This window comes from Cetorhinus maximus, chromosome 1, assembly GCF_964194155.1.
Source record: "Cetorhinus maximus chromosome 1, sCetMax3.hap1.1, whole genome shotgun sequence".
Taxonomy (NCBI): domain Eukaryota; kingdom Metazoa; phylum Chordata; class Chondrichthyes; order Lamniformes; family Cetorhinidae; genus Cetorhinus; species Cetorhinus maximus.
This window is the reverse complement of record NC_135879.1, coordinates 106,685,110-106,708,614: the sequence shown is the minus strand read 5'-3', so window position 1 is coordinate 106,708,614 and position 23,505 is coordinate 106,685,110. Positions and strand designations below refer to the sequence as shown.

General features: G+C 44.3%; 1 protein-coding gene across 2 annotated transcripts in view; it reads right to left on the bottom strand.

The window, feature by feature from the left end:
* cc2d2a (coiled-coil and C2 domain containing 2A) overlaps positions 1-23,505 on the bottom strand; it is a 191,960-nt gene that overhangs the window by 80,470 nt on the left and 87,985 nt on the right. For both annotated transcript variants that reach the window (XM_078544962.1, XM_078544971.1), the window contains exons 16-21: positions 15,444-15,584; positions 12,715-12,871; positions 11,875-12,110; positions 6,242-6,419; positions 3,321-3,471; positions 1,732-1,879 (exon numbers count right to left, since the gene is read on the bottom strand). In XM_078544962.1, the coding sequence (XP_078401088.1) occupies positions 1,732-1,879; positions 3,321-3,471; positions 6,242-6,419; positions 11,875-12,110; positions 12,715-12,871; positions 15,444-15,584 (1,011 nt within the window). The remainder of the gene's footprint in view (positions 1-1,731; positions 1,880-3,320; positions 3,472-6,241; positions 6,420-11,874; positions 12,111-12,714; positions 12,872-15,443; positions 15,585-23,505) is intronic.

Sequence of the window (23,505 nt, the reverse complement as noted above, 5' to 3'; positions counted from 1 at the left end):
GGCAAGAATTCAAAGAAAACATGAAAACTGCCCGGGGAAATCATATTTGACTGTATTTTGTTTAAATCAACACTGCATTTTTTGTTTCCTAGGATTACTTTTGCTTCCTAACAAAGGGATCATGTATCGAACAGTATGACTACCAATCACCTGATCCATCCACTGCAATCAATTGTCACTCTATCTGCATCTCAAGATTGCAAGTTTAAAGCGCAGTACACCATCTAATCAGTGTTAGGAAAACAGTGATATAACCAGATGAAAGAAAGATAAAGTACATTTCAATTTGTCTAGTTTCAAATGACAAAAGCAGGGGCAATAAATACAGATCTAAAACTAATCTTTTAAAACCAATAAGCCGGTGGACTGGAATATCGAGGATCAATATCTAACTTCATGCAACATTTCCATATCATACATTATTGTGTTAATACGGTTGTAAGACATTTTGATATTTTGTGTACTTCCATTTGCTGTAAAGCATTTTAAATATGTCTTGTATTTCTGTTTGTGAGTAAAATGTAACTAGCTGTGGCGTGGACCAGCCTGCAGAGCTCAACACCGGCTGGTAGGAACGTGGGGTGTGGACGACACCAGGACGAAGGGAGAAGAATTCTGACTGAAGACATCATTGCTGAAGTTCCTACTGAACTTTTTTAAAAATAAAGACACTTTCAACTAAACAGGGACACACCCTCACAGACATGTCACCTGAGATCCTTACTCAGTAAGTGGCCGATTTTGGCACATTTTACATTGGAAAGATTCATTTATTCCCCATGAGACAGTATTAGCCTTAACTGACTTTAGATGCAGTAAAAATATATTTTAGAAAAAAGCAATTAGCTGGATAAGCTTCCAGTGTTTTAAATTCTATCACCTGATCAATGTTTCGAGAATCTTAACTAACCATTAACAAACCACTTCAAATAGCATAACTGAAGGGTTGATTCGGCTACTGGAGTGAAAAATCACACAACGGCCTAGATTTTGCAGGTGTACTGACTGTGAAACTCTCAGTGCTCTCCATTATTACTCCTCTGAAACCAACAGCAATTTCTGGACTCCACATTTGTGTGGTTAAATACGGAAATGCAGAGGCTGCTGTCAGTGATTCTACGCTTCTCCACAGGGTGCGCCGTTGAATTCCTTGCAAACTGCAATTAATTAGAAATCACTGAACTGCAAGAACTTGCCCTTTTAGCTATTAGTCTTTCCGCATAAATCCTTAGAAAGGTTACAATTTGAATGCAGACGTAATTGGGTTTTCAAGAAAGTACTAAGTTCATAATTACAGCTGAAAAGCTTCTCTGGCTCTGAAAAAATATTTTTATATTTGTGGATATGATCATCAAATGATAAAAATGCCACATATTTTTAGTTTTTTTTTTAAGTGTTTGTTTAATCCCATGTGTATGTCCCAATTGTTTATTTTGCTCGCTGTAAAATTTACTTAAATGTGAAGGATAATCAGTATATTTTACTTCCTAGTTTGCTGTAGTGAGAATGTTTCAATTTGATTGGCTGCTTACCCTGCTTGATGACATCACTGCTCCTGGACCCCTGGAGATTCCTTTGATTTGGTGCTCGATTCAAAATAATATTGGGAAAGGGAAAATCCACGCCACAGATATCACTAGGTCTTTGTGAGCAGTTTTCTTTAAGGTCAGTAGCAAGTACTGTCATTTTGCAAAATTCTGGCAACATTTCAAAGCAAGTTGAATGATTTACCTTTGAATCCCAATGTTTTGCTGAAACATTGGAGGTACCAATGGCACACCGTCCTCTCTGACAGCCCAGGAGACACTACAAGCTAACTTGCCGGAGGTCAACAAGGTCAACTGATTACTTCCATCAGCTTCAAAAGAAAACGGCACACCTAGCAGTAAAATACATCACAGAATTACTTCTCCTAAAACTGACTGACAATGCTACAACACTTACTGGATTAAGATTACTGAGTAACTTTACAACAGAAACAACAAGTGCAACAATCACTGTTATTTTAGCTGCTAGCTATTAAAGTATCAATCACAAGCAATCAAAAGCTTATAAAGAATAGGGATGGGGATAACATTGGATGGAATATACTAAACGCTAAAGTAGATATCAAGGGGGCAAAGAAGACACCAGGGGCAAATATAGCAAAGGATGCTAAGAATAATCATTAAATATTTCTTATTATTTCTTTCAGTATACCAGTTGGGACATATAAATTAGAAAGCAAAAGTACTTGAAGGATTATTTTCTATAAGTATCCACCAAGTTAGAAAATACTGACTCAACAATGAATTATTATGCTGACGAATATCCCACAGGATTTTGAATTCAACGTAAAGGATGGATTTGATAAAATAAAGGGACTGATGGCCAAAAAATCTTCTGGAACTAACTGTTCTGGAACTGGAACTACATCCTAATTGCTAAAGGAGACAAGAAACAAAATTTGTATGGTCCCAGCTAAAGTCAATATAAAAAGAACCATCAGACATTAGGAAGGTCAAAACAGGAAACAAGTAAACATAGTACTTGGATTTAACAGAAGGTGCAACAAATATTACCCTTGCAACTATAGATGCATTAGCATATCAAAAACTAATGTAAATCACTTGAGGAAGCAGAGAGGAACAAGTGTACGATAATAGCTTCATAAGATACAGCCACCGTGGATCCTGGTGGGCAAACCTCCTTGATCTCTGAGGATTTAACAAATAAGGCAGATACAGCTACCCTTTATGATAGAAAAGTTCAACCTCATGATAATGATACAACGTGCTTCTACCCTGAATAAAGCAATTGAGGGTTTACCCTCAGTGAATGGCAGGAAATAGCAGAGAGCCTTTAAAGTCTGCAGCTACAATCTGAAAGGGGAAATTTTACTGTTGCTGGGTAGACAATTTGAAAGGCATGGCCAGCAATGCAGAACACTTCTCTTATTTACATGCTACTTTGGAGGATCTTCTGCAAAAAACCCTACCCTATTTCGACCCTAGTGTCTCTAAGATCTCTTTTTACAATATCTATTAGCATAAGGAAGGTAATAAACAAGGAACAATTTTCAGAAAGATTTTCAGCATCAAATACCCAAAAACGATGATAAATAGCCCATTTTATAATTCAGCATTAGATTCAGGAAATGTCACTGTTTTGGATGTTTTTGTTCATCAATCACATTGTAAAAGACAACTGATTCAGATAAATTAATTAAAACATTCTGCTTTTCCATAGCTGATAATCTGATCATTTTCAATCTAATTGTGGGAAAAAAATACCCACATGATCAGCGATTTTGTTATGTAAGCTTTGTGCTTGAAACCTACCACTTCCAACTCCCTCATGGTCAAACATTACACGCTGATCACTACTAAATTCTATTTCATCAATTGGGGCACTCCCTGTGAGGATGCTGGTTTCTGGGATGGGAACAAAGACTTCTATCTTTGTGCTGCTAATTCCCACGGTTTCAAATATCTAAAGACGAGAGAAGAAAAAACACATGAGCGCAATAACTTTCATACAAACAAGTTGATTCTTGGCACAGCTGTTGTTTTGTTATAGGTGGGGATTTTTTGCCCCAAGGTGTTCCAACACATTGGTTGAGCTTTTAGATGTTTCTCTTTCATCTACTGGGCCACAATACGTTTGTCCGGCCATATAATTTCATAAGCAATTTACAATCTAAAATTGACCAGTGAACATCTGCTTATGAAAGAAACCAATCAGGTAGCTTTAGCTAGGTGATAACTCTCTTATTTATGCAGGCCATTCTTTCCAAACAAATTACACACATTCTACCAATTCTTTATGGATAGTACCAATTATTTTAGTTAACACATAGGCATGGAAGAAAGCTCTTTTAAAACAATGATTTGATGCATTATAATCAGGTAATTATTTTTCTAGTGAAAAGTACATTTATATAATGGGGAATGGGAGACTCGGAGGGACATCATAATTCTTTCAAACAACAATGTGGAAGACTGCATTTACAGCATTTATTTGTAGCATATTAGTAGGAGTCGATTTTGACAGCATGTTGCTACATGTTGAGAATCACAATAGGTAGTAATTAACTACACAGTGCACACCAAAATAATAAAACTGCAATACTTCTGTCAATACAAAGAATTCCTTGATTTAAGAAACCCACAAAGGTTCTGTAATGTCCAAATTTTATTAAAAGTTAGCAACTTACAGAAAAATATTTCTCCAGATATAATGGCATGACACATACTTAAATTCAGCATATACTGCAGGGATGTAACAGCATGCTTCAGTAGTACAGAGCCTTTTTAGACCTCATCTGGAGTACTGCATTCAGTTTTGGGCATGTGCCTCAGGATTGATATAATGGCCTGGAATTTGAGGGATTTTGACGGCGAACTTGAAGCATGTGCCATCATTACCTCTCTGAATCTGAGCACAACATCAGGATATAGGGCAAGTGGAGATTAAGGCAGAAATTCTGAAGTTGCATTCTGTCATTCACTATCCACAACACACTGCTTTGTGGACCTCCTGCCTATCCTGACAATCAGCAAAATCAGCTTATCTCTAGTGCGAACTTCCCCTTTTCCACTCTCACATCCCTGTTAGAAAGTCCATCAAAAGTTAAGCCTTGTTTAATGAGTTGCAACTGGGTTTTTAAACAGCAATCTGAATAATAACTACTGCTGAACAAATGATCTGGTCTTGAAAAAATAAACCTACTTTTGTGGAATGTTGTTAAATCTCTCCTTTATGAATAGTTATCAGATATGTTTTCAACTAGATTTTTTAGATAATTAATATTTTAAATTTTTTTCATAATATTTCAGCTTCTACCTTCTTTCCATGTGTATGTCCTCATCTTAATTTTGCTCTCTGTAAAACTTTTTAAAACGTGATTTGATTTTAGTGCTTTTCATTCCCTAGTTGGCAGTCTGTGGTAATACTTTAATGTTTCTGGCTGTTTGGACAACTTGATGACATCACTGCAGCTCTACACTGGGACTCCCCATCATGGTGACAGAGTTAAGATACTCACCATAAATAGTGCTTGACCTCTTAGTGAGGCTTTCTTTGAGATCAGTGGTGAGCATCATTGCTTCACTGCTGACTGCAAAATCCAAGCCATCGTGGCCTTGGAGAGGGTAGAGCACGGGCTTGGCAGGATGATGCGGGGCTTTAGAGCTTCATTATTAGGACCAATTGCACATACTTGGCTACCATTTGAGTATAGGGTTTGAGAGGTGATGGTTAAAATGTTAAAATGATGTGATAGAATAGATACAGAGAAACTATTAACTCTCTAAGAGAACCAAGAACAAGGGGGCACAAGGTGAAAATTAGAACTAGGCCACCACAAAAGAGCAAAATCAGGATGAACTTTGCTGAAGGACAGTGGAAAACCGGAACTCTCTTCCCCAGAAGACTGTGGATGCTGGGTCAATTGCAGCTTTCAAGGCTGTTGTAGATGTAATTTTATGAGGTAAGGTTATGAAATGTGAAACAGGAAAACTGTAAGAAACAGGAGGAGTAGGCTAAACAGCGCCTTGAGCCTGCTCCACCATTCAATATAATCATGGTTGATCTTCAGACTATTCCCTACATTCTTTGATTCTCTGAGACACCAAAAACCTGCCCATCTGAGTGTTAAAAATGTTCAATGGTGGAGCATCCACAACCTTCTGGGGTAGAGAGGGTTGTGAAGATCAGCCATGATCTAACAGAATGGTGGAGCAAGCCTTCGGAGTTTAGTAACTCCTGTTACTAATATTCCTATGAAACTATTGCTCAATAAAAAAGTTCCTGGATGTATTTAGATTTATGCCAAATTATTACCCATTTGTACAGAATTTACACCCTATAAACATTGAGCATTTTCTCTGCTACCATTCCAGACTAACCCCTTTGGGTTACTGAGCCATTCTTACCATAAAGACCCTAGGTTTTATTTTTGGTCTGTGCCAGGGAGGCAATAGTGGTATACGCATTTGTCACAGTGCTGTAGGCTAAAAATCAACTCCTGTTTGCCTCCCAGTAACTCTTGTTGGAAAATGTATATCTGTGATCATCAGGTGAGAACAGAACAGGATTGAGATGTGTTGCCAAATAACATTGTGACACTCATGGTTAAGACGGGCACAGGAAGAATGGCCAGTGGGACAAAATAGTGAAAGAGTACATCAGCAAAAGGTGAAATAAAAGAAAATCACACTAAGCATTCAACTAAATATTTAAAAAGCAGCAGTATAAATACCTGAATCTTTATACTTTCTGGCCAGTTGATTATTTGCACATTGAAGATTTGCCCAAAATGAATCCTGAAGTCGGCAGTCAATGTTCGGCTGCTGGTTCTGGAGACCTCTTTGTTGTTAAAAATAATTTTGGTATATATAGTGGATCTCTGAACATCTTGTCTTCGCAGCTGTTCTCCTCTGAGGGAAATAAAAATATTTTCATAAATTTTCATTCTACTCTCTAAATCTATCACAGTAATCAAAAATTTTCTGGAAACATATTGGAGATATAGGGCGGAATTTTCCGTTTGACGTGCGGGGGGCGGGACCCACACGCCGACGCGTCAAATGATACGTGGCGACGTCGGGTGAGCGTCCCAACGTCACCACGCGCCAACCGCGATATTTCAGTGGGCAGGCACGCGACGATCTCCGTTGTGCGCCCGCCATTAATTAACAGGCCACTTAAGGCCCTTGAGGCTCCAATTGATGGGGATTTTGCGGCTCGTTGCACGGGCGCAACGGGCAGGCGGGTAGCAGAAATTTGAATGAACCTCATCCACGAGCGGGAGAAGAGGGCTCAGTGGGGTCACGATTCTACAGATTTAAAAGTTATTGTATAAAAGTTACTGAAACTTGCCTGTGTGAGCTGGAAAACTTTAAAACGCATACCAGCTGCTTGGACTGGACTCATAACCTTCAGGTCATCACTTTGCAGTGAGGATTTGTTTTGGGACTTGTAGGTTTCAGGAAGCCTTCCCTGAGCCTGGAAATGGGAGGTGATCCCACCACTGGAGGCACCTCCTCTGAGGAGAAAGTGAGGGCTAGAAGGGGGATGAAGCCAGGAGTGCACATTTAGCCTCCAGGAGAGCCACCTTTGGGAGGACAGGCGCAGGCACAAGGGGTACAGGGCCAAGAAGTAGTCCAAGGCAGAAGGGGCCACAGAAGATGCTACTGGTATACAGGCAGTGAAGCAGCTACCTCAATATGTCTGAGGTGCAGTGCAGAAGGAGGCTCCGTCTCTCAAGGGAGACAGTCAACTATATCTGTCAGATGATTGGACCTGAGATCTCCGCGAACTGTGCGGGTGGATACCCCATGCCAGTGGCTCTAAAGGTCACAGCTGCCCTCAACTTCTATGCCTCTGGCTCCTTCCAGGGCTCGGTGGGTGACCTTTGCGGTGTCTCCCAATCAGCTGTCCACACTTGGTTACAGACGCTCTGTTCAGGCATGCATTGACTTCATCCACTTCCACTGGGACCAGGCCAGCCAGACACAGCGAGCCAGAGGCTTCGCAGCCATTGCTGGTTTCCCCCGTATCCAGGGTGCAAAAGACTGTACACATGTGGCCATCAAGGCGCCAGAAAGTGAGCCCGGTGCCTTCGTCAACAGGAAGGGCTTCCACTCCATGAAAGTGCAGATAGTGTGTGATCGCAGGATGCTGATTCTGCAAGTCTGTGCAAGGTACCCAGGCAGCTCTCACGATGTCTACATCTTCAGACACTCGCAGGTTCCAGGGCTCTTCAGTGCTCCAGCCCGGCTGGATGGATGGCTGCTGGGTGACAAAGGCCATCCCCTCAGAAGGTGGCTCATGACGTCTCTCCACCATCCAAGAACAAAAGCTGAGCAGCGGTACAATAGGAGCCACACCTCCTCAAGGGTTGTGGTGGAGAGAGTCATCGGTCTTCTCAAAATGCGCTTCCGATGCCTGGACCGTTCAGGGGGCGCACTCCTATTAAGTGTTGCTGATAGTGGTTGCATGCTGCGTGCTCCACAATCTTGTGCTGCAAAGGGGGGACGCTGTGGATGAAGAAAATGTAGACGGAGTGGCTGCAGCTGAACATGATGCGTCCAGCAGTGACTCCGAGGATGAGCACACACAGGGAAATGCTGAGGGGATAGATGCTGACCCGGGCATACTCCAGGGAGGCAGGGACACCTGGGACACTCTAATCCAAGGAACCTTTGGCTAGCACAGCACAGATGGACCTCCAACACAAAGCTGGGCTGCAGCTTCCAACCTGGAGACTTTAGTTCCAAATCTGTCAGGATAGGAGCATTGACGATGGGCCCAGTCAATAAATGTCAATGACACACAAATCACTCATAACATCTCAGGAATCCATCCACCTGCCCAAGAAAAGAGGCACCTCCAGCCATGTTAGATGATCTTAATTTAATGCTTTCACAAAAGTCTCTTAACATAACACAAATAAAATGGTGTCACACTACAAACACAATCAGAAGGAACTCATAGGGAGGCCAAAAAACCACCAGTGATGAACTCGGGATGTGCCTCAGCTGCCTTCATTTTACGTTTGCGGGTGCTTCGTCTTTGTGGTGCCCCCTCGTTGGCACTGGCATCTGAGACAGCCTGCTGTTTCTGCTGTCCTGTTGGCCTCGATGACCTTGGAGGTCGTCCTCTGGCCTGTGGAGCCTGTGCTGGCCCCGCCTGGGAGGGAGCGGCCAGTTCCACAGCTGGCATCTCCCCAGTCGTCACAGCCTCATTGGGTGCTGCGGTCACTGGCAGAGGGGCGGAGGAGTTGCTGTCCTCATCTGCAGCACCCTGAGAGGAGCCTGCAGAGACGACAGGCAGCTGCTCCACCGACGTGAGGTCCATTCGGCCCTTCCTGCTCACCGTACATGGATGGGTACTGAGGTGGGATACTTGATGCCCAAACCACTACCCACACAGGCACTACCCACACAGGTCAATGCCGCTGTGAGGGATTGCAGGTCCGAGCACAACCCCAGGAACCCCTGATCCTGTCCCTGGAGCTGCCTCTCCATGAGAGACACTACTTTCTCCATGGAGGAAGCTTGGCGCTCATCCATGAGGCTCAGTGCATCGGCCACGGTCCACGTGGACTCCTCTGCCACTGACACCAAGCAAAGCACAGCCTCATGTAACTACACCTATGGTCCCGCACACCCGGCCGCTTCTCATGAGTTGGCTGCATCGCGGACGGCTCCAGAGGCTCATCATCAGCCACTGACTGAGCATGTGCTTGGGCCCCTACATTCCACTGACTGCTGGCACCTTCAGCACTCTCTGTCTCCGCCAGCTTCTCCAGCGACTGTGAAGTGCCCTCACCACTGTGCCCCGGGACACTAGCTGAAGATCTGATGCCCACCTAGATGCCAGTATCTGCGCTGGTGCCTGCCTGGCAGTGATGGTGAGGCGCTGGTGTTGTTGGAGCTTCACGGCCCTCAGGAGTCAGGGGGGGCCTTTGCTGCTCTGGGTCCCGGCCATGCGCCGCTGATGCTGAAAGGAAGAGTAAGGAAATTTGATCAGTTAGCCTGCGGGCAATGTCAGTGTACATGCCTGTCCCCCGGATCATCACACGCTCATCGTGCCACACACAATGGGCAAGCCATGTTGCTTACGTCGCTCACTCAACAATCGGCACTGTCATGGCTGTTGGGAGACTACTGGTGATATGAGTGCTGGCCACACGTGCCCGTGGAACCCCAGCCTCTCTGGCTCCGGTAGACCTGGCACATGGCGCCTCTCCAGGTCAAGGGCCCCCTGCTCGAAGTGGCTAAGCAGTAAAACGTGGGCTGGCTCACCGCCAGTCCTCAGCCGCTTGGCAGTGTTGAGAATTCTCCTCCTGGAAATGAGAAAAGTGCATTGATAAGTGATACTAGCACCGTCAATCTCCTCGCGGCCGGCCCACCCTAAGCCCAGTTGGCCATTGCAGAGGTCCAATGCATCCTTACCCCGCTGCTGCCGAACACTCACACAAATATGCCAGATGTGTTGTCCTCCCCCACCCCTTTGGCTACATGCTGCCTTCGTCACACTTGGGAGCACACAGTTTAACCTGCCATTGCAAGTAGGCACAATGACGTGGAGCGCAGAGGGCAGCAGATCCAGCTGTGCCACGCCACCTTGAAGATCCCCTCCCACCATGTCATCACCCTGACTTCCACATGTCCTGGAATTTGAGCACAGTGCCTGGGTGCAAATCCTCCAGATTGCCCCCACCACAGTCATGTGAGTCTCAGTCCACCACATGCTGCAGGTGCAGAACCCATCTCATCATAATCCTCTCATGCTGTCAATGACTCATTGCATTCAGGCCAGTCAAACATGGGTGGGGCGCTGAGGGGGAGAAGCTTACATGAAGGATGAAGTGAAGGATGCCAACATGCTACTCACCCTTCCCCTGCGCAGCAGGTCATTGAAGCGCTTGCGGCACTGGATCCATGAGCGCCGCACCACGTCGTGGGAGCTCACGACCTCTGCTACCTCCTCTCAGGCAAGTTTGGTCAAGTCGGGTGTCCTCCTCCTCCTGTCCTGGGGGACGAGCACCTCCGTCGTCCTGCCGTGGCAGCCGCGAAATACGCTGGGCGGGCCTTAAATGGCCCACCCGCGTAAATTAGTGGCATAGACCCGATCGCCGACGGCGCTCGGGTCTGCGCCCGCACCTGCTCTACCCCCCCCCCACCCACCCCCCCGCCAGATGGAAAATTCTGCCCACGGTGCATTAGAGAACGCACAATTTTGATGATTCGCATACTTGAAGCAAAGTTGCACAATTTTTGATTCAAAATTCTGCATCAGGTTAAAAATCAAATTGATCTTTTCAAATACCTTTCAATTTTCTACAAAAGTCCAAAACAGAAATATTTTAAAAGTACAAGTATTAGAATGCTGATCAACTGCTGTGCATTTGCAGAAAATTTCAATTCTACTTCTGATTTCAGCTATTATATATTTTCTTTCAGTGGTCCAAGTTACAAAAAACTACTGAAGTTTAAAGCACGGATGGAGGCCATTCAGCCCACCATGTCTGTCAAGGTTCTTTCATATAGTAATTTAGAACTAACCCAACTGGCCTGCTCTCCTCCCCAAAACCGTACATAGCATGTAACAGGCAATAAATCTGCTGCTGTCCGCATTGCACCCCCACTCAATTAAGTTTCACATCCCCTTTTCAAACCTAGTGCTCATCTCACGCTGCTGCTCCTTAGACATAAACAAGATGAAAGTAAGGTTCTATGGAATGGAAGGACACTAATTTAGTGGCTGCAATTTTTCATAAAACAGGTCTTGATAATTCCATCTGGATGCAGGTTGTTCCCAACTGAAGGAAGGGTTTATGAATTTAAAAAGAGCAAAGAACCTCAGCTGACCCACCCGTCTTCTCAGACTAGGAACAAAAGAAAGGAAAAAATAATACAGTGCATCAAAATGGAGATAGGATTTCCTGAAAGTTATCTATAGTCTTTATCCCTGGCCTGTTTAGAACACTTACTTTGGACACTGGAAATGACAGTTGCTCAGAAATACCTGGCAGACAAAATTATTTTTGAACAATTTGTGGATCAGGTCATGCAATCACTGATGTGTTTATAAAAAGCATAATTCATTATAAATGCCAACATTAGAATTTATGATAGGGAAAAATGTGACCAAAAGCGTGACAAATCATGAAAAATGGGATCCAAGTTCTATGGAGGGAAAGTGTACACAGACAAAGTTTTTAATATGCAAAAATTTACCGCTGAAGTGAATCATCTCAACATGTTTGTTGTGCATTCTGGGAATTCTATAGTTCAAAGGGCACTGCATTCTAGCATATTCCTTTCACCTATCTGCTTCTAATTCTATTAGATGTGCCATACAAAACTAGGAACATGGCATTACCTTGGACATTGGCTGGTGGGTGTTACTGTGGCTGTCATACTAAGTTCAGGGGTCAGGACAGGTTCTCCTGGTTTACGACGAATTCTGGCTGCTGCTGTTCGGACTTGCTGCTCTATAAGCAAAACATCCACTTGCTCTGGAGGATCAGGCTTTGGAAATTCTTCAAACATCGAACTCTCTTCTATATCATCAGCCTGCTGCTCATCAGCACTTCTCTTCTTTTTCTTCTTCGCTTTCTATCAAATGAAAGAAGCCTAGGTAATTTCTTAACTACAATCTTTTGATAGCAAAGCCAAATAAGCATGATTTTAAGCATGGCATGCTGAGAAAGCAAAATAAAATGAACATTACTATTTTAATTATACTCTACTTTTTTTCCTAAATGCACATTTGGATTTCTGCCTAAAGTTCCTAAAATGGACAGTGAAAACAAACCTGGGAGGCTTTCGTGGAATTTGGATATAGGGCAATTTACAGGCGGTAATGCTTCTGGGTATTTGTAGCATCTCGATGGGCTGATTATCATCAATTGACAAACGTAGTGCCTGTGCTACAAGTGGGGGGTGTGGGGGGAAAGTGGAAGGAGGAATGAATGCCCTTGTGAGCTGGAAAATGTATTCTTTCTTGCACTTTGGCAGTAGGCATTTTGACCATAGACAAGTGCATGCTGTTCAAGGAGAATGCCTTAAACATGCAGCACCTAAAAAACTGAGCAAATTAATTTGGCAAAACACTAACATGGAATTAAATGTACCTTTCAATCAGGCATGTATTTAACTGTAGTTTACAAATTATGGTTATTGTAGATAAAGTTGAAAAGACGAAGCAAAAAATACTCACTTTTGCCTTTTTCCAGGCTTTCCATTCTTCATATTTCATTTTATATTCTTCCATTTTATTCTCATATTGTTCTTGATTGTCTTCCAAAAGTTCCGCTACCTCAGTTTGGATTTCACATTCATAACTTATTTGATCAGCTTTCCAGTTAATCTCTTGCCTGTAACATTGATACACATTTCCATCTTGATTAAATACATCGGGGTAAAAATTGTTAACAGCATTAAGCTGACAGAGGAAATAATCCCGGCGTTTGAACAGGTAAACCCAAAACCTGGTCGATATTAGTCCTCGGTCCTCATGTTAATAAGTAGCGAGCTTCTGACACCTACCGTACCACTTCAGGCAGCTCGCTGGCAAAGCAGATGTTAATTTCGGCAACGCTTAGAGAAGTCAGAGGACTGGGTGTGGGATAAGCACAGGTTGGCAGTGGTCTTCAGGAAAGGCCTGCAATGGCCCTTTAAGGAACACTGGATAGGCCGCTCATAGAACTAAAAAAAATGATCGAGGCAGGTCTGAAGTCAACGACAAATTATTTCCCAAAAGGGAAAAGACAAGCACTAGGCTTCTCACTAACATGTGCAAGGTGCTTAACGACTGTTCCAGGTGGCCATTTGAGACACTTGCAAAGCCCCCTCTACCAATGTGGCAAACTCCATGTAGCAGACCTGGATAGAGTGCAGGATAGCGTGCCTCAAAATTCATCCTTCTTGCCCTCTCTTTTTCACCTTGAAAACTGACACAACCAGGCCAAAATTCTACACCTAGGATCATGATTAAAAAAATCAAAAACTTAACTAGGCTCGCTGCAACTTTCCTCCAAAACATGGGGAGGCCGGGAGCAGGTGCGCAGCCGATCGCCATCTGCAAATGGCCGAGTGCCGCCATTCTACGTGGGCTGGCCAATTAAGGCCCACCCAGTGTGACGCGCACCCGGAAGCACTGTGCACTCCCTGTGTGGGCGGGGGGAGGAGGGGGAGGAGGGAGAGTCGGGGCCTGCACGCGAAAGAGTGCAGAAATCTCCCTGAGCCAAAGAACTGCCTTGGGGAGATTAGTTTGATTTTCAAAAATTTTAATGAAGAAAAAAAACAAATTTTAAGACATGTCCCCTCATATAATAAAAACTTTCATTCAACTTACAAACATTTCATGAAACCTCATTCCAGCCGTGAATGAGATTTCTTGAAAAATGCGAAGGCCGCCTGGGCTCTTCGCCTGCCCAACAACCTTAAGGTTGGACGGGCAGCTCCGCTAATTCCTTTAATTAATATTTAAATGGCCCTAATAGGCTTTTGACAGTTCAGCAAGCACACAGCTGACTCCAGTGCGCGCCTGCCGAACTGAAGATCTGAATGACGGGCACTGACGTCTGTATGCACGCCTGACGTCACTGCGCATCATTTTAAGCGTCGGCAAGTGGGCCCCGCCCCCGCACGCCAACCCGAAAATTCTGTTCATAAACTCCAAATTAAAGAAGAGTATCAAAAGATCCTCAGGTCTGCAGTGATTTATTCCATCTCAGTGAAAGTGCAATTCTGGGACAGTGCGGGGAAAGCCTTGCAGGTTTTCACTCCTGATTCATACTCAGTGATCCCAGCAGGAAGCTGAATGTACAAGCATGTTGGGAGAAAGCAGGATTGGACTCGAATGTGATGTTCTACATGGTCTAGTAGGCTGTGTATACTCCATGTCTAGACCTACTCAAGAATAACGGCAAATGTAACAAACTGCTGCATGCCTTTCTGAGCCTGTAAATCCTAGTGTGTGCCACTGACTTTACATATGTAAAATACTTTACATCTTACAGGGATATAGGAACATTCTATCGAAGAACAATATATCCTATTCAGCCAATCTATCTGCAGTCTGGTTATACTCAGATTGAGACACTGGCTTGCTTTGCTGAATTTTTCCAGCTGCCAGGGGTCAGGCTTCAGAGGAGACATGCATTACTGATACTGTGCTCCAATACTGGGAAGAGAAAACAGGGTGTCCTCTGAAAGCTGTCGTGCGCTGGCAGCAATTGCTACGCTATCGAACACAATAATGAGTTGTAAGCTAAAAAAAATCCTAGCAGATGTGGCAAGTTTTTTGATTTGTTTTCCAGAGCTTGATTCATAGTACAAATCTGCAAATGAATAGAACACAATATTCTAGTTCCGTAATTTCCAACCCCCCACACACATCCCACTCTCCAAAACGTTTGAGTAATTTATTACTGATAATATCTGGAAATGATTGCAACATTATAATCTCATTAAGGAGGTCAGCCAGGCGCATGTACAGATTTCATTATCGGAATCATTCTATGTATCTAATGTTCACATACAATTCTCGCCACATTTTTGGCAGTTTTTTTGTATAAAGCTTTTCCATTATAAATCCAAATGTCCACATTCATTTTGGGTTTTGTCGATCGCCAACCTGCATCATCTGGTCCCTGAGTTATCATTTTATTCCATTTGCCATTTTTTTTATCCTCAATAATTTAAGATTAATCAAAGTAGAAATTTAACTGATGCAATATTTTGCTACAGTTTCCTCAACTTTCTGCTCGCTAGCCTTCCTTCAAATAGGTTTTGATGGGAGGGGGAAGGGTGGAGGGCGAGAGAGAGAAGTTGGGGTGGGGCATGGTTTTTGCACCTTAGGGCTTCAGCTTATTTTACACAGGCTCTCAATGAAGCAGATTAGAAACAGTGCACAAAAACTGTAAAATAAAGTCAGAACTTTACCGTCTAAGGTGCAGTTTTATTGGTGTGTTGGTAAATTTCTGGAACTCTCTAAGCGACTTGATGTCTTTCCATACTTTGACAAGGCTTTTCAGCAGGGTCCAATCTTTCTCCTGTTCCATGTGACACATTCTTCGGGTAGTTCTGTGAAAGGATGTTTGGATTGACTTTTGGTTTACGTCCACAACTAATTTAAACTTAATGAGAAGATTTCTCCTATTGCTAGCTTATAGCTGCATTTTAGTTTGCTATCGTACGGTTCACATCTAGGTTTTGGTCAGGCTTTTTAAAAAAAAAAATCACTCTGCATTGTTGTTTAAAACTGAAAATGCTGGAAAAACTCAGCAGGTCTATCAGCATCTGTGGAGAGAGAAACAGAGTTAATGTTTCGAGTCCGTATAACCCTTCTTCAGACCCTTCTTCATTGCTGATTGGCTCTTTTCAAAGTAACACTATCTCATTGGTAAGGAACCAGAATTAATGCCCTGAAGAACAAAAATGAGAGAACCTAGGCCAGGAGTTCTTCTCGGAGCCTAAATGCAGCCAAGAGGTTTCCTTAGGTTCAACTGAAAACATTTGTTTGTTGATTGCAATCATTATTAAATATTTTAAAATCAAAGGCACATTAAGTTATATGCAATTTCTACCACTTTGTGCCTCAATTTAGCTAGTAAAAGATCGGAATGAGTTCAAGTAACACTAACTAGAGAAGCCGAGCAACAGTCGTGCCCATTACCCTAGATTTATACATTTATAAAGCGCTATTTACACTTGAAGCAACATTGAAACCTCTACATTTTCAATACCTCAAACATCCTGTTTGATGCAATATGAGTTCTCCTTGGTTCTGGGTAATACTGTTGCATCAAGAAACATCTGTACAGTAAATTTAGGCTCCCTAGTGGCCTTATGACAAAAGAAATGATCAGGCATATCATGAAACCATACAGATCAGGTGCTCGATTGCTGCTTTGCTTAAAATAGGCTTATTTCAACTCGTTCAGCTAGGTGAGCAGCACAATTGGTTGTGGCGCTGCTAGAGGACAAAAAGAAAAAGAGAAATCAGCTGTGGCTCCCATTCCAGACTACCATCCGACAATTCTTGCTGACAAAAGGAGATGAGGACAGGATGAGGCACATCTATGATGACTCTATGGTTTTTTTTGTTCACTGGAGGTGGAATCATCCCACGTTTGCCCTAAGTAGGGTAGCAGGTGGGAATAACAATGTTTTACCCACTGGCCGCAATGGCGGCTTCTCACACTGAATCGTCCCAATCCCGCCGCATTAATTATGCATTCCCAGGAAACACACTATTTCCATGTGAGGCAGGCTCTCATTCGCCCACCATGCTGTTACCTCGCCGCTTCATCACACCGGGCGCCATATTTAAAGTGCATCTGCGCGCACACCTCTCAGTGCTTCCAGCCCATGACTGCTGCATGGAAGACATGGCCCCGAAAGGCAAAAAGACTGCAGCCTCAGGTTCAATGGTGTGTCCATCCAGCACCTTTCGGACACAGTAGAGGCCTGCCGTGAGGTCCTCTACACTCACTCTGGCTGCAGGATGGGCATCAACATCACCAATCCAGCATGGGAGGCAGTGGCAACGATAGTCAGCGCTAATGCCCTGCTAAAGAGAACAGCCACCCACTGCCACAAGAGGATGGATGATCTCTTTCATTCTGCCAGGAGAAGTCACTCTTCTCATCACATTCAACTCTCAGACTCACAAGCCCATCACACATCCACAGGGCCCTCACTCACTGCCAGTTCAAGGACATCACCATTCACTCTCTCACACACACCTTCATTGTCCTCATCCATAGGACCACTCACCACCCACATAGGCCAGGCATACTTATCATCTGGCCTGGAAGGTGTCCTGTTTACACTCTCTCCATCTCTCTTCATGCAGGACAAGCTGGCACACAAGAAAGAGAGGTCTGCTGGAGGAATGCATGAAATCAAGGTTCTCAGGGACTTTGAAAATAGAGCCATCCAGCTAGGCCAGCGAGGAGCTGGACCATTCCTGTGCTGACGGTGAGGTCGACCGTGCTCTACCAAGTGAGGGTCCAGCAGTCCAACGTCCAACAGACAACCATGCTTTGAGTGATGTGTCCAGTTCCGCAGACCCCTGCATGCACTAATTATCTCTCCTTGCTTTCGCAGGCACATCTGGGAAACAGCTGATGGAGTCCATGACCCAGGGCCTCCAATCAAACTCTGAAGAAACCTCTGAAAAGGAATCTGGAGGCATCCTCCTTGAAGTCCCATCACACCGCTCACCCACACCCTCCACCAGCACAGAGACACACACCTCGGTGAGACCTAGATATAGAGTAGCCTCGGGATCACAATCTGGTGAGCACATGGCACTTTCTGATCCACAGCAGGCGGCAGCAGGGACTTCCCAAGTCCCTAGCACTTGGGGAACTGCTGGAGGCCCGAAATGTTTGAGTCCGTGTCAGATGACAAGCCTCTGCAGCTCCACAACTGTGTCATAACCAAGTCCAAAGGCAAGCTCGGGAACATCAGGAAGGGATGTCCGCTGCACTCCTCAGATTACAAGGCATGATGGAGGAGTCGGTCTGTCTTCACTCTAAAGTGATAAATGCTGGCATGCCAACGCACTGAGGTTAACACTGGTAGGATGTTGGCTGCCATGGAGACCTTGGTCCAGGACATCACTACTGCACTGCTGCGGGGACTGAACTCCACCGCTGACGCCATAGTTGGCCTCTAACACTGTGTATGCGAGTGTGGTATGGGGCAGCTTGATCTCAATCCAGCTTCCCCTTCTCCTCAAGGATTCAGCCTGGGGCCGTGAGGCACCCATAGGGAGGAGGATCAGCAGGTGCACACTCCTGGGCCATCCACCCAGGTGACTCTGAGTGTCCGGCCCATCCAAATCCCCTCTTCCTGTGACCCCAGCAGTCCCAGCTCCACAGGCCGAGGAGGGGGCCACTGCCACACTTGCACTCTGTGATCAGGGTCATATCATAGAGACGCAGCTGTGAAACTTTAAAAGCACTTGATTCTTTGTCTGCCTTCAGCACCTGTCCCCTTCAGAAGCACAGCATCATCGGTCACAGATGTTGAAGAGATGGGGGCCAGCCTCACCTTAAAGGTGCTGAGAGCAAGCAGAGAGAATGATGGGACTCTGTGCAGGCTGCCCACTACATTCTGGCAGCAATGACAAACACCATTGAGGTTTAGGCATCTGTAATGTGTCCAGGGAGTGAGAGGCTGGACCATCACTTTGGTCTGAAGGTTGCACAAAGCACAGGGAAGAGGCCCTGGACTGAGACACCTGCCTTTATCTTGTGCAGAAAGGTTTCACATCTGAGTGACACAAATACTGCTCATCAGAACAAGGAGCCATAGGCAGGGAGATATTCTTGGGGGTTTATTTAAAATAGTGAACATTATGCACAAGTGATTAACACCCGTGCCCAGGCTGTGAAACTACATTTTCTTAACCTTCCTAACCCTGCCGCTACGTCTTGGTGTTCTTCGGACATCCACAGCGGAGGTGGAGACAGCCTGCTGAATGTTACGCCCTGTCTGTGATGATCTTGACTGGGTTAATGCTAGTGTTGTAGCTGTCCTGGAACAGCTTGGCTAAGGGCGCAGCAAGTTCCGGAGCGCAAGTCTTCAGTACTATTGCCAGAATATTGTCAGGGCCCATAGCCTTTGCAATATCCAGGCCTTCAGCAATTTCTTGATATCTCATGGAGTGAATCGAATTGGCTGAAGACTAGCATCTGTGATGCTGGGGACCTCAGAAGGAGGCTGAGATGGATCATCCACTCGGCACTTCTGGTTGAAGATTGCAGCAAATGTTTCAGCCTCGTCTTTTGCAATGATGTGCTGGGCTCCTCCAATATTGAGGATGGGGATATCTGTGGACCCTCCTCCTCCTCTAGTGAGTTGTTTAATTGTCCACGACCATTCATGGCTGGATGTGGCAGGACTGCAGAGCTTAGATCTGATCCGTTGGTTGTGGGATCACTTAGCTCTGTCTATCACTTTCTGCTTATGCTATTTGGCATGCAAGTGGCCCTGTATTGTAGCTTCACCAGCTTGACATCTCAATTTTAGGTGTGCTTGGTGCTGCTCCTGGCTTGCCCTCCCATTTAGCATGGTGGTAGTGCCACACAACACAATGGAGGATATCCTCAATGTGAAGGCGGGACTTTGTCTCTACAAGGACTATGCGGTGGTCATGGACAGATGGATCTGTGACAGGTAGACTGGTGAGAACATGGTCAAGTAGGATTTTTCCTCTTGTTGGTTTCCTCACCACCTGCCGCAGACCCAGTCTAGCAGCTATGCCCTTTAGGACTCGGTCAGCTCGCTCCGAGGTGGTGCTACCGAGCCACTCATGGTAATGGTTATTGAAGTCCTGACACAGAGTACATTCTGTGCACTTGCCACTCTCAGTGCTTCCTCTAAGTGGTATTCAACTTGGAGGAGCACTGATTCATCAGTCGAGGGGAGGAGCAGTAAGTGGTCATAAGCAGGAGGTTTCCTTCCCAATGTTTGACCTGATGTCATGAGGCTTCATCGGGTCCAGAATCAATGTTGCACCCAGAGCAACTCCCTCCTGACTGTATACCATTGTGCCGCCATCTCTGGTGGGACAGGACATACCCAGGATTGGCGATGGTGGTGTCTCGGACATTGTCTATAAGGTATGATTCCGTGCATATGACCACATCAGGCTGTTGCTTGACTAGTCTGTCAGACAGCTCTCCCAATTTTGGCACAAGCTCCAGATGTTAGTAAGGGGGGTTTTGTAGGGTCGACAGGGCTGGTTTTGCCGTTTCCGGTTTCATTCCTTTTCGTCGGCTTTGTAGCGGTTTTATTAAAACAGAGCAGCTTGGGAGGGCATTTAAGAGTCAACCAGATTACTGTGGGTCTGCAGTCACACGCAGGCCAGGCTAGGTAAGGACGACAGGCTTTCTTCCCTAAAGGGGCATTAGATGGGTTTTCATGACAATTGACAATGGTTTCATGGTCACTATTACCAACTTCAATTCCAGATGTATTAATTGAACTTAAATTCCACCAGCTGCCATGGTGGGATTTGAGCCCATGTCCCCACAGCTTTAGCCTGGGCCTCTGGATAACTAGTATGGCGACATTACCACTACACCACCGCCAACCACTTTGAAGTATTCTCACAGACAATGAACCAGAAATAAAATAACAAAGACGGAAAATGCTGGAAATACTCCGCAGGTCTGGCACCATCTGTGAAGAGAGAATCAGAGTTAACATTTCAAGTCTGTGATCTTTTATCCTACTTACAGACATGAAATGTCAAAAAGCACATTGACACTATTTGGGTTTCCACATGAAAAGCTGCTACATGGATGAGATACTGGAGGGCTGCTGACACTCATGGAGCCATATCTGGTCAAAGCAACATAGCCAAAGGAAAAGGGAAATAAATTGGGGAAAATAAAATGATGACACTAGCTGAAGGCCTCACAGAAATTGGTTAACGAGGGTTTGGCGATCTCTGTGGTGTGGATTTTTTCTTTCCCAATGTTAGTTTGAATGTAGCACCAAGTGAAGGGGATCTCCAGGTATCTAGCAGTAGTGATAGCATCAAGCAAGGTAAATAGCCAATCACACTGAAGTATTCTCACAGACAATAAGCCAGAAGTAAAACACCAAAGACTCAGCAGGTCTGGCACCATCTGTGGAGAGAGAATCAGAGTTAATGTTTCAGGTCTGTGATCTTTTACTAAAACTTACAGACCTGAAACATTAACACTGTTTCTCTTTCCACAGATGCTGCCAGCAGGGCCTGCGGGTGGGGGTGGAGGGGTGTGATTGCGGGGTGGTGTACGTTACTGTGTACACAAGAAAGCTGTCTGTCAGCTGGCGTTATTACCATCTTGATGTCGACCTTAGCGAACTTATTCCCTGGATCTCCAGAGCCTGTGTACTATCGGGTGAACTAGACAGACGGAATCTGGTTCTGTCCTGCTTTATTTGGATAGATAGACCTCTGAAGCTGTTTTTGATGGAGGGTGGAAGGAATGGAGAGTTACGCATTTTACCAAGAGGAGTATGTTGTGTTTCCCAGTGTGTTCTTATCTCAGTGGTTAGCACATTCTAATGCCAATTAACTTTAATTCAAACTTCATCCTCATTAGCAAACAATTCCAATATGGCGAATTATATAAATATCATTATGTTTCCAAATCAACATTTCAGACTTTAAATTAGAAAATGTTATGTTGCCTAACTTCTCCAATCCATCTACGCAACTGAAGTTCCTCATCCCTATAACCATTCTTGTGAACCTTTTCTGCACTCCTTCGTGCCTTCACATCCTTCCTAAAGTGTGGTGTCCAGAGCTGGATGCAATACTCCAGTTGAGGCCAAACCAGTGTTTTATACAAGTTTAACATCATTTCCTTGCTTTTGTACTCTAGCCTCTATTGATAAAGCCCAGAATGCCACATGTTTTATTAACTGTGCTCTCAGCCTGTCCTGCCACCTTCAACGATTTATGCACATGTACATTCAGGTCCCTCTTCTCCTCCACTCTCTTTAGAATTATACCCTTCGTTTTATATTTTCTCTCTGTGTTCTTCCTATCAAAATAAATCTCTTCACACTTCTCTACGTTAAATTTCATCCGCCACTTATCCCCCCATTCTACCAACCTATGTTTTTTGAAGTTCCATGCTATCCCCCTCACAGTTCATAATAATTCCAAGTTTAGTATTGTCCACAAATTTCAAAATTGTGCCTTGTACACCAATCGTTAATGTGTGCCAGGAAGAGGAGAGATCCTAAAACTAATCACTGGAGGACTCCACTATGCACCTTCCTCCAGTCTGAAAAACAACTATTAACCATGACTCTGTTTCCTGTCACTCAGCCAATTTCATATCCATGTTGCTATTGTCCCTTTTATTCCATGATCTCTAACTTTGCTCACAAATCTGTTGTGCAGCACTTTATCAAATGCCTTTTGGAAGGCCATTTACACCACATCAACAGCATTACCCTCATCAACCCTCTCCATTACTTCTTCAAAAAACTCAAGCAAGTTAAATAAACACAATTTGCCTTTAACAAATCCATGCTGGCTTTCCTTAACTAACTCACATTTTCTCAAGTGACTGTTAATTTTGCCCCAAATTATTGTTTCCAAAAGCTTCCCCACCACCGAGATTAAACTGAGGGGTCTGTAGCTGCTGGGTTTGTCTTTAAATCCTTTTTGAACAACGATGTAACATTTGCAATTCTCCATAATAAATTTGGTTGTTGTTGTTGTGATGGACTTCAGTGACATGTGTGTACTGTTCAGAAGCAGAACTAAACACTCTTATGTTTATGTCATGGCACCATCAAGTGGCTGATATCAAACGCTACTAGTAACATCATTCAATGTAGGAAGTTGTTACACTCTGCAACAAAAAATATCAAATATTAAAGCACACCACGTATTTCCACTGTTAACTATACATCTTTTGGAAACCTGAAGAAAATGTTATGCTGTAAAACAATAGGCCACTAAACCCTGAACCTGGGAATTTTGGATATCGCTGCTTTACCTGATCCATTATCATAGGGTGGGGAAAACTGAGCCACAGCACAAGTTCTGTTGCCCTGGTGCTGTGTTTCACTGTCCCATTTCACAATAATTCCCACTTCTAAATCCATACAACACTGGCTTCATGCTCCTCTTAGTAACAGTCTAGAATGAACGGTAGGCCAACAGCTTGCACTCAGAAAAGTCATGGGGAAAAGAGAGAAGATAGTAGCTCCCACCCACACCCTGCTCTTCCAGTTAAAAAGCAAATCACATTATGGTACAAGTTATGAACAGCTGGAACAAAATGTAATGCTATGATATGAGTGCTTCAAAAGTTAATGGAAATAATAATACATGTTGCAACAAGTGAAAGTTGGGACAAAAACAAAAATTGCTGGAAAAACTCAGCAGGTCTGACAGCATCTGAGGAGAGAAAGGCAGAGTTAACGTTTCAAATTTGTATGACTCTTCTTCAGGACTAAAGGGAAGTAAAAATGT